General features: G+C 41.9%; 1 protein-coding gene across 5 annotated transcripts in view; it reads left to right on the forward strand.

Annotated features, from left to right (window-relative positions):
- Positions 1–10,235, forward strand: part of mtus1a (microtubule associated tumor suppressor 1a) — a 30,146-nt gene extending 19,911 nt beyond the window's left edge. For all 5 annotated transcript variants that reach the window (XM_085788438.1, XM_085788440.1, XM_085788437.1 and 2 more), the window contains 8 exons: positions 3,133–3,199; positions 5,581–5,795; positions 6,144–6,249; positions 6,465–6,538; positions 6,634–6,729; positions 7,445–7,561; positions 7,639–7,736; positions 9,626–10,235. In XM_085788438.1, the coding sequence (XP_085644564.1) occupies positions 3,133–3,199; positions 5,581–5,795; positions 6,144–6,249; positions 6,465–6,538; positions 6,634–6,729; positions 7,445–7,561; positions 7,639–7,736; positions 9,626–9,851 (999 nt within the window). In that variant the 3' untranslated portion in view covers positions 9,852–10,235. The remainder of the gene's footprint in view (positions 1–3,132; positions 3,200–5,580; positions 5,796–6,143; positions 6,250–6,464; positions 6,539–6,633; positions 6,730–7,444; positions 7,562–7,638; positions 7,737–9,625) is intronic.
- The last annotated feature ends 1,040 nt before the right edge of the window (positions 10,236–11,275 follow it).

Below are 11,275 nucleotides of genomic sequence, written 5' to 3' on the forward strand. Positions count from 1 at the left end.
CTCTGAGTCTGACACCAGATGGATCTCTTGTGGCATTGTGTGTTCTGGGTAGCTCCAGTTGTGAGTTCACATCAGTCCACTTTTAGCCTCAACAAGCTTCAGTGAATTCTGCTGTTCTTAAATTTCTTCTGCCAGATGCACTACCTCTGTTATTGTGAATATGCACTCAGGTGCCTAACTTAAGGTGACATTAACTCCTCAGATGTTAAGATGTTATGACCATTTTTACCTGTTAACTCAATTGGGCAATCCATCAGAAAGCCAGTAGGTAAGTATTATTTCAAAGTAGTTTTAAGAGAATTGACAAATGGATATATGAGGTCAGACACAGCAAAGATGGATTTAATGGGGGTTTAAATATATCAGCCACTGGTTCCTGTAATGTTACAACAAAGGCACAGTTGAAGTGCACAGTGTGTGATCTCCAGGCACTGATGTTTTACTCATACTGTATTGGCAGGGTTGTGAAACTGATTACATCAACAGATTTTAGAAACACAGTATGTTTGTTCCTCTTTGATGGAAAAGTAGCTGTGTCAGCGTCACAGACTCAACTTAAACTAGAGCATTTTTCCCACTGCTTCCACTGGAAACAATGATTGTAGTGGGCATCAATGCCTGAGACATACCTCAATTATGAGATGCATTATTAAGTTGGCCGACACTTCTATCCATACTGACTTGGAATGAATGCATCTTCAGGTTCAGTGTCACAGGAGGAGCTGTGGATCAACCTGCCGAGTGCCGACCTTGTAATCAAGTCAACAGCCCACTCTACCACCTGAGCCGCTGCTACACTTTACATAATACTTTACATAAATAAATGTCAACAGATTAATTCAGTAGACAAAATGACCTAATGTGTGTATCAGGTGTATTAATAGGTGAGTGTGTGCATGTGGAGCACTGTGGTGTCTGGTGGCCACTCATCAGACCAAGAATAGGAAACTGGTGTGAGAATGTCCCAGCTGTTGAATGTCCCAGACTTGATATGGTTATGTAGAGCAGACAAACACTAAGCGAGGGACTGGACACTGTTTCTTATCATCTGTTTGGATGGTGAGTGTGAGCACTGGATCTGGTTTGCCACCTTCTCTCATACCGACAATGCTGTGAAACAAGTTGCACTAAGTATGGGAATGTAAACTCATTCTAACTGAAAAATAACCTGAAAAATAATTTGCTGTCTAGCTTTTCTCTTCTGGCTAATATTTACAATATCTTCTGGAAACCGGAACCTGATCTGAAGCAATTACTCGTTCATCTTAGTCTACCATCAAGTGTTACTCTACACTTGACATGGTATCATAATTTACACAACACAGGGGACATTACATGTTGCAGAGGCTTTACCAGTTGAGCGAAGTGGATATCAAATTTTCATGGCAAAAGCATGCATTACCCAACACAGGTCTGTTATTTCAAGTACTTGTAGATTAGAAGTATTTAGACCAAGTTGTCTGACAGACTGCTTATGCGTGTAATTTTTTTTGTGTAGGGCCTCATGGTGGCAATTAGCCTACTTTTATCTACTTAAGCAAAGGTTTTACATACTCATTTCTACTTAACGTGTTTGCCGAGTATCTGTCACCAAGAACAGAGGAGGATTAAACTACACCATTAAAAATGATTGTGAGTGAGAGAAATAAAGGGGTGCAAGCTCGAAACAAATACCTGCAATTGATCAGTTTACCTGTTGATGAGGAACATCTGGAAATCAAACATGATCGTCGTTGCAGCATACTATAAACTAAGCCAGTAACTATTTCTGGTGCATTCTCAAACATTGTCTACTACTGACTGTAAATAGTCTTACTCACACACAACAAACTGTAAATTTGATCTTGTCACAGCATTATCTCATCTTGTAGTGGAGAGACTGGACCATGCAGCCTGTAGTCATACAGCAGATTGTATGGTAATGGTGCATAGGGGTGGGGCATGATTTAATATAGGTTTAGATGAGTGGTGGGGGATGGTGACAATGAAACCCCCATGTATCCCTTGGGGGAAGGTCAGTGCACAAGTCCTGCTCCATCAGCCCAGTGTCTGACAGCTCTGTGTAATTTATCTGTTTGCTCCACTCTGTAGTGCTGCCTTAAAGTGACCTCAGCCTGCTGGTGAGGAGGCTGTGCTCATGCACACTGTGGCCTGCCCCTTTCGGTCTTTTTAGGTGGAATACGGTAATGCACTCTGCAGTCACTCACCAGTGAAGCGGCTTTTTCAGTCCTGCCTCAGATGTTGTGAGAGCAGTCTGGGAGGTGGCGTGTGTGGAGGTGGTGCGTCCACCTGGACCACTATTTGTCCTGGAGTACTGGGTCTCCATAGCTGGAGGGGGAGACTCCAGCACCCAAGCCTCAGCCTGAGGCTGGATCATGGGCTGTTCTGGCAGCAGAGCGTGCCTTAGTTCTCCCTGCGCTGCAGAGAGGGTAACTGGCTTCTACACTGTTCTATTCTGCAGTGAGGTATAGACGCAGGTCAGGGGCACAGGAGGACATGGTGGAAGAAATTTGCTTTTGTAAACTGATTAAGTTAGTGATATTTGGCTCTTATTATATGGCTATTTTGTCTAATGTTCATAACTGAATTATGCAGGCTATGTGGAGCATGTTCATACTGTATGAGGTAATTTCTGTAAATCAGCATAGTGAAATAATTGTAATAGAACAGAGGTAAACAGTTTTTGAGTAAGCTACGCATCAGTTTGAAGTCTAGCAGGAACACTGCAGCTATAGCGCAGTCTCCCTTTTACTGCAAAACTGAGTCAGTAAAGGAGTAAGTCTGACAGAGAGCATGTGTTAAGGCTACAAACATGAATTGAGTGTTAATCTTTCCTTTTAATACCCCTCCCCTTATTCCTAATGGTGGTTTCTTTGTTAACTGCTGCTGTGCCTTCAGTGTATTTACATTTGGCAGTCAAACACAATATCCTATTAGGAAAACTGGATTAATGCTATGATTATTTGTCAGGGAAGAACCTTCCTTCTAATAGTGAGTTACTTCTCAAATCCTTAATCCTCCAATATTGACTGATGACTTAAGGTATGCCATGTCATAACAAGTGTCCCTAGAAATGTCTGTTACCGAGACTGTGCTGAGCATAGATGTGACTGTTTACTTTTTCCTCTGCAGCGTGATGAAGCCACAAGACAGTGCAGGGAGCTGTCCCAGGAGCTGGTCAACCTTCGAGGAGATCTGGGTAAGTCACCTTGGTCTCACACTGGCTGTGTTTACTGTGGTTATCACCAAAGAACACACCCCTTTTTTAAGTGTGTTCTTTGTTCTTAGTATTGTTGAGTTTACACAGCAAAGTTAGGATTGCATTTCAAGGGCATTATAGTTTTTATAAGGTTTTATAAGGCTGTTGGGCTTTTACATCACCGGCATTTAGTTGTTTGCTTGGTTAAATTTTTGGGTTGCTATGATCTGAGGCAATCATTTATCTGAGTCATTGGTGCCTTATTGTTGACGTTTAGAGCAGATGTTAGGCGTTATTCCACACTGGTGAATTTAATCATCCATTACATTGCAGAAATTCCTCCGGACTGGCAGTCATGCTGTCCAGTACAAAAAAATTTGATAAGACATGTGATCTTTATTTGATTCTAATGAAATGGTAAAAACCAGAGTGCTGCCTAAGACTGGGAAGTGTTATGGTTTGATTTAATGTAAGTGGTGTCAAAATCAATTCAGTCAATTCATGAATGAGATATCATCCTTTCTATTTGCAGGTATTTGCACTTTCTCTCGTTTGCTTTCACTCGCCTCATAAAATATTCCCCGTGGCTTCCCCCTCTTGTGAAATTGCTTTGTCTGCTGAAAACCATACCTATATGACATGGCCCGTGTGTTTTAATTGTTGCTGAGTAAATGGTGCTGGTCTGTTCCCCAGGGAGTGTCAGTCTGACCTCTGATCCCACACAGGAGGGGCTCTCACTAGTGGAATGCCACACCACCTGAGGTCTGGTGAAGGCTTAGAGATAACGACCCATGTTTTATGTCAAGCCCAAGGACTGTCACACAGAATAGCCTGTAACACACAGGCACATGCACGCTCAACCATGCACTCACAGCAGCTTTCATCCCTGTTACTTAAGGCAGCAGTAGTATTGTGACTCCTCCCCCTGTTTTACAGTCTTGGGACTTCCACATGACTGCTCTTATATGCTGAGCACTGTTATATCTGCGCTATAACACATTCTTCACTTCAGGCAGCTCCACGAGATCTACGCTGTCCTCACACCAACCTTTTGTATTATACGTAGTAAAATATGTTTGGCAGACAAGAGGCATTCTTTAAAATCCATCTTTAGTTTATTCTGTCTTCAGACTGTGTTCCTGCCTGCTTCCCTAGTGATCTCACTCCACATACAGCAATAAATTCAAGGCCTGGAGTACAGCCAAAAGTACGGCTCAACCACACCCAGTTTGTTATCATTCCTCACACATAAAATTACAACTAGGGATCTGCTTTTTTCAGCATCCGCATTATGTTACGTTTCCAAATCCTGTCACCCTGCTAACAGTGGGCCAAAGTGCAGCTAACATTAGATTAGCTGGGTCCTGGTTTTCCATACTGCATGAGCCATGAGGTGTTTTTGTAGGGTGGATTTGGACTAGAAGGCCTCATATGAGCAGATCTCTGTTACACATGGTTGCGGAATGCCGGGCTCCGTTTGTTGAGCCGTACATGCCAAAGCATGATAGATAGTCCCTATGTTAGTTTGGCCTCTGTTTCTGAAGCTGTGGCTGTTATTCCACTCTGCCTAAGGTGAATCTTTATGCTCCTGCAGTGCAATGTTATTCCTTCACATTGTAGCTCAGTAGCTCATTTAGATGTGTACTGTCTGGAGAGCCTGGCATTTTCATTTATATGCAGATGGTGACAACAATATTCATCATTAAAAATGCATAACACAATTTTAGACGAATTGTTTGTGACAAAAGTGTTAGGCATTAGAGATAAACAGATTTCAAATGCAGCATGTGGTATTTGAGGCTGATGGAGGAAATCCTCATATGGACTAAAGGTGACTAGTTTTGAAACACAATATTGCAGCTATTGCACCAGTCATTTTTTAGGATAACACAGTGGAAACAGTTGGGAAATAATGAGGCTGGTTTACAGAACAAAAACAAAAGCCACTAGTTGCACAAGTTTGAAAATGACACCATCTGTGGAAAGGAGAAGAAAGTCTGATTTAAGAAGTCTGTCACCTATGCCACTAATTTGAGATGGTGTGAAAGAATAGAGACTACATCTTCATCTGTCTATAAATAACTGCAGTGTAGTTGTGGTTAAGTGCAAGAGGCACCTCCCCTTGAAAGTCAGTTTTTCCATTCCTTTTAGGAGAGCATTGGTGTCGCACATTTACATCAAGGACAACTTTGCTAAACAGGCGATCCTCAGTGAATATATCAGATTTCTTACTCAAGCGGTTACTAATACACTTTTGCCTCTGACCTTTTTTTAATGAATAATACCGAGTCTACACAGCTGCAGTTACTCACTGAACTTCATGCAAATATCCTGTGGTAATTTCAGCAAGATAAAATGCCATCTCTCTGTTTTATTACCAGTTTGCTCCATCCATTCTTCTGAGCGTTTGGAGAAGGAGAAAGAGGAGGTGCGTGTTTCTCTGGAGGATGCACTGCAGAAACTGCAGGAACAGCACCAGAAGGATGCGGCGGAGCTGGAGCAGAGGTTACAGGCCTTCTACCAGGCCGAGTGGGACAAGGTCCACCTCACCTACCAGGAGGAGGCTGATAAGTGCAAAACTCTCATGGAACAGCAGGTTTGTCAGTGCACTACTTTTCTTTCAGATTCTGTGTGATTTATTTAAATTATGTATGCACCAAGCTTCACTATTGCCTCTGATGATCCCCCATTCATTCAATTCTTCAGGCAATGGGAAAACTGTTTAGTGTAAGGCCCCTGATGCCAGTGTTTATTCGAATCACAGGCATTTGTTAATAAGTTATGTAACAGTCTTCACATCACGTTGTTTGAATTTCAACACAATTTGTGTTTCTGGAGAAAATGTCAGCAAAACATCTAATTGCAGGGCAGAGCCTGGTGATGCCACATGACAAGTAATGCTGTGTTAAAAAATTATATTAAATATATGGTGTTCTCTTTAAAGATGAGAGAGCTTAAAGCCAATCATGAAGCCATCAAGCTGGAGCTACAGAGCAGCCACACAGAACAACTGCAGTGTGTCAAACAGCAGTATGAAATGTCACTGGAAGGTGAGTGGACAGCACTGGCACAGACTACATCCGTTATCTGAAGCTGCTTTTTATTTTTAGATTTGAAACAGACTCAAGCTGAGAAAGCTCAGCATGCACTGTATAGAATTGTTTTATTTCATCGTAATATGAAACTGTGATTAAACCTGACCCTCGGTCGTACATTTAGTTTTCAAATGGTTTTTCTAATGTGACAATCCCTGTTAATGTTTCAGAGCTCAGGAAAGTTCACAATGAGGAGCTGCAGTCTCTGGACAAAACTTTAAAAGATTCAGAAGCTGCTCTAACTGTAAGATCACCACTTTTCCCCTTTTCGTATAACGAGGTTAACTCATAATTTGATAAACTAGTGAGTAAAACTTTATTCTATGCGTGCGTTCACAGGGACAGATCCAAGAACTGACTGTGGAGAACAATGCCCTGATAGAGAAGCTAACGGCAGAGGAGAACAAGAGGAGAGTGCTGGCCGAAAAGAGTCAGGTACTCTTATCTGTGTGCTTATTTTAGCAGCACTCCACTTTAGAAACATCTCATGACTCCAGTGTTGTTTAGCCCCCGGGCACAAAAGGTGGGAAATCCATGAAATGGCCAATGATTACCAGAAAGATGGATCATCAACAGAGGCAAACATAGTACATGTTTTCTTGAGGGACTCGATTTTAGGCAACTCATAGTTTTCTTAGTGTTAAGTCAATCAACCATTAACCATTCTTCAGTGTCATCTCTGTCTTAGCTACAACACTGTACGGTTCAGTTTTCCCATAGTGCTGTGGTGCAGGGTGGCTGCCACTGCTCATCAGTGTTAAGTGGCTGCCACATGTACTCAGCATTGTGGCCTGGCACAGTAGAGTAATTAAGGTAACTGCCTCATGTAACCCTGCCACTGCACATCAGCTCTTCTTAGATAAATGAGGAGAGCAGCGTTAGCAACAGATCAGTGTTGCACACTGACCATGTGCAGAGTACGAGGGGTAGTAAACACCATGTTTTATACAGAACACATCATCTGCATGGTTATACCTTGAGCCATTGTAAATTACATCCACAGTTGTTCCTTTTGAGCAGTGAATATTTTGTAAGGGATGAACGGCGCCCTCTGTTGTGTGCTTCTGGAGTTCTGGTCACATGACATTTATGAGACTTGTTGTCACTGTATTAATGCCCACATCCTGACTCTATTTGTTTGTCCTGGCAGAAGGACCCTCACACCCTGTATCTGGAGCAGGAGCTAGAGAGCCTCAAAGTGGTGCTGGATATCAAAAACAAGCAGCTCCATCAGCAGGAGAAGAAGCTGATGGAGATAGACAAACTGGTAAAAACAGAGGCACATGAAAATGATTGTTTAAAAAAAAACACTTGGATCTGTCAATCATTCAGTTTTTTCCCCAGGTGGAGAAAAATGTGAAGTTGGATGAGAACCTTAAGAAAGTCCAGCAGGAGAATGAGGACCTCAAAGCCCGCATGGAAAGACATGCTGCACTGTCAAGGTAAGAGTTTACAAAGTGATGGAAACCATCTGTCTCAGTTCATTGTGCCCCAATGAACCCTTGAATGGCTGCGTCATCCTTATTGTTTATAAAGCTATCGTCTAAACCCATGCTACAAGTGTTTCACACAAGCCATCACCTTCAAAGCAAGCGGTTCCAATGCTCTACCATGAATAACATTTATTTCAGTGTACCTTTACTTCAGTGTACCATGTTCAGTGGTTTAAGGAAATAACTCTGTATTTTTTTTAAGTAATTGAGAGAGATTCAGGTTTTGTTTTAATGGGATTTGTTGATAATAACTGAATACTGTATATAATAATAATCTTTATTATGGACTCGAAAAAGTGGTCCACTCTCATACACATACACACTTAACATGCAAGACAAAACCAAGTAGACAGACAACCAAACAATTAATATAAAATACAGTAATTTGTCATTGTTAGTTTAAAAGAAACGGTGCAAATTATTGTGCCAGTGCTTGCGAAGCCTGGATGTGAGCCGATATCCCATCATGGGGCAGGTTAAGGCCTTGATAACACAGTTATCAGATAGGTCCAAACGACACATGAAATTGAACATCAGCTTACGCAACAATGCCGGACAAGTTGGTACATTAGAAGATACAAATAACTGGCTAGCACTGTGCCACCTAGGAACACGTAGCAACAACCTCATGGCGTCATTATAAGCCACCTTTAGCCTCTGCATACTTTTCACTCTGTAGGAAGACCAGAGATGAGCTGTATACAGGGGGGTGACATAGGCCCTGAACAGAGCACATTTGACATCAACAGAACACACAGAAAATTTTCTTAACAGCATATTGGCCTGTGCATATATTTTACAGCACTGACGACGGATGTCACTGTCATCTCTGAGATCATCAGAAAAGACATGGCCAAGATATTTTAGTTCCTTCGTCATTTCTAAGGATCCATCAGAGAGATAAAAAGTAGGAAAGGACGATTTCCTGTCCTCCCTAGATCTCACTACCATGGCCTTACTTTTTTTAGCATTATAGTTAATGTCAAATTCTCTGCCATATTGTGTACATATTCTTAGCATTTGTTGTAATCCTGCAGTATATGGACAGAGTACAACAAGGTCATCAGCATACATGAGATGGTTGACAACTTGGTTTCCCACAATACAGCCTGTTTTACATTCATTCAATTGTTTTGACAAATCATCAATATAAACATTAAAAAGAAAAGGAGATAAAATGCCTCCTTGCCGGACCCCATTACTCACATGAAAAGGAGCAGAGACAGCATCATCCCACTTGACCTGAAATGATTGCTGAGCATACCAGTATATGAGAACTCTAACAATATATTTAGGAACATTTCTCTCAAGCAATTTAACAAATAGTTTGGCATGATTAATCCTATCGAATGCCTTAGAGGCGTCAATAAAACAAAGAAACACAGAGGAGTTTTGACTTTGGTACTTAGCAACTATCTCTTTTAATGCAAAAATGCATAGGTCAGTACTATGTTTTCTCTTGAACCCAAATTGATTGTCAGTAGTTAATACATACATTTCTATCCTATTTAAAATGATCCTTTCCAGCACCTTAGACAGTATACTGGCAAGGGCAATAGGCCTGTAATTGTCCATGCTGTTTAGCCTTCCAGCCTTCTCCTTAAGAACAGGGACCAGTAAGACAGACAGGATGGAATCAGGAAGAACTCCATGCACCAGGAGGCTCCATCACCAGCCTTGTGCTTTTAGGCTATGTAATCCTAATCTGTATATCTTTATTTAAATAATTAGCAATATACTGCACATGAGACAGTAAGCTGAGTGGTTGAATTTCTCTCTGTGTGAATATTCATGCTCCAGATCGTTTCTAACTAGTCATTTGTGTTGATGCACCACAGACAACTGTCCACAGAGCAGGCCGTGCTGCATGAGTCTCTGCAGAAGGAGTCCAAGGTGAACAAGCGCTTGTCCATGGAGAACGAGGAGCTGCTGTGGAAGCTCCATAACGGAGACCTGAGCAGCCCCCGCAAGTCCCCCAGCTCCACCTCCCCCTCTCACTCCTTCAGCCTCCAGTCACCTCGCAGCTCCGGTGTCTTCTCTAGCCCCCCAGTCTCCCCCAGATAACGATGGGCCCCTGCTTCTAGGAAGCAGACCCTGATGTTTGAGTTATCCTTCTCGAATATGGAGCCATGTTTGTTTCCTCTTTGCAACACAGCAGTCTGACCTTGGCTCCTTCAAGAATGGATGGACTTTAAACACTTATTGTACAGGGACGCTACAGACTGTAAGAAAAAATATGTTGCACAGACGCACTTAACAAGCAAGGCCACCTTGTTCTTCGCCTTTCACATCTGAAACTATGGATGAGGGAAAAGGAAATCTCAGGACTTGTATCTAATGAAACACTATTTTTGTTACTTGTAGTTGTTGGCAGAGGCTTGTTGTTCCTGAAGCTGAGTGCACGCACGCACACACAGACACACTCATACAGACACACACACACAGACAGACAGACACATTATATGCAGTATAAAAAAATACACACATGCATCTATGTGTACACACATGTGCAGATGCTGCCCTGCAGGGTGAGAGAGGGCTTCTTTGTGTCTCTGGAGACCACAGCCATGGAAAGTCTGAATTCAGAATAGCTACAAAACAGATCCCGCCTCAGGGCATATTTTGCTTTTAAATATGTTGCTTCTGTTGGATTTGTGCACCGTATCATCTCTGGCCTCGAACATGTTTTGTTTTTCACGTTTGTTTGACTAAGGGACCAATCCGAGTCTTTGTGCATGTGTTTGAGTCGTGTCAATCACCCCTCACTGAACCCTCCTCCTAATGCAGCTTTAAATTTGGGGTCTTGACCAGAAGAAGCCTTGCTTGTACATTTCGGAGACACTGCATCTTGGAAATGTCTCAGAGTATTTTGTGTGGAATTGATATTATTGGTGTGTTGACCCTGTTTAAAATATGCAATTAAATAAAATCTTTTATTAAACCTTAAGTTGAACAGCTGTGAAATGGTGAGTGTCAGCATTTGTTACTCTTGTTCACATATTTTATTTATTAATTCAGAAGAAACCCTACCTGCTTACCGTTTCAAAAATTCAGTTTTTCCTAGGACTGAAACTCTTGGCCTCAGCAGGTTTTACCTCCATGGAATAATTACCATCAGTCCAGCGCAAACCTTCATATCCTTAAGCTTTTAAGTATTTTCAGAATCGTAATAATCGACAACTAAACTGTGAACTGCAGCAATTGTTACACTGGACCAAAATAAGTTCTGGGACTGCAAATCACATTCCACATACGGAGCACATTAGGATGTCAGCCCTGCACACTGCTCAGCTTTAAACCAGACCCTCCTCATGACATGCTGCAAAACCAGACCAGGTCTCTGAAGGCTGCAGCTCCTCTCCAGCATCATTATGTCATTTAAATGTAGCGGTCAGTGTGGTCTGATGTTTCTTCAGCCATAATGACACCACCACCAAAAACCAAAAAACATTCATCTCCAGGTACAACATTTAAATTGGTGTCTGTTA

This window comes from Trachurus japonicus, chromosome 10 (genome assembly GCF_045865225.1).
Source record: "Trachurus japonicus isolate A0001 chromosome 10, Traja_1.0".
Classification (NCBI taxonomy): domain Eukaryota; kingdom Metazoa; phylum Chordata; class Actinopteri; order Carangiformes; family Carangidae; genus Trachurus; species Trachurus japonicus.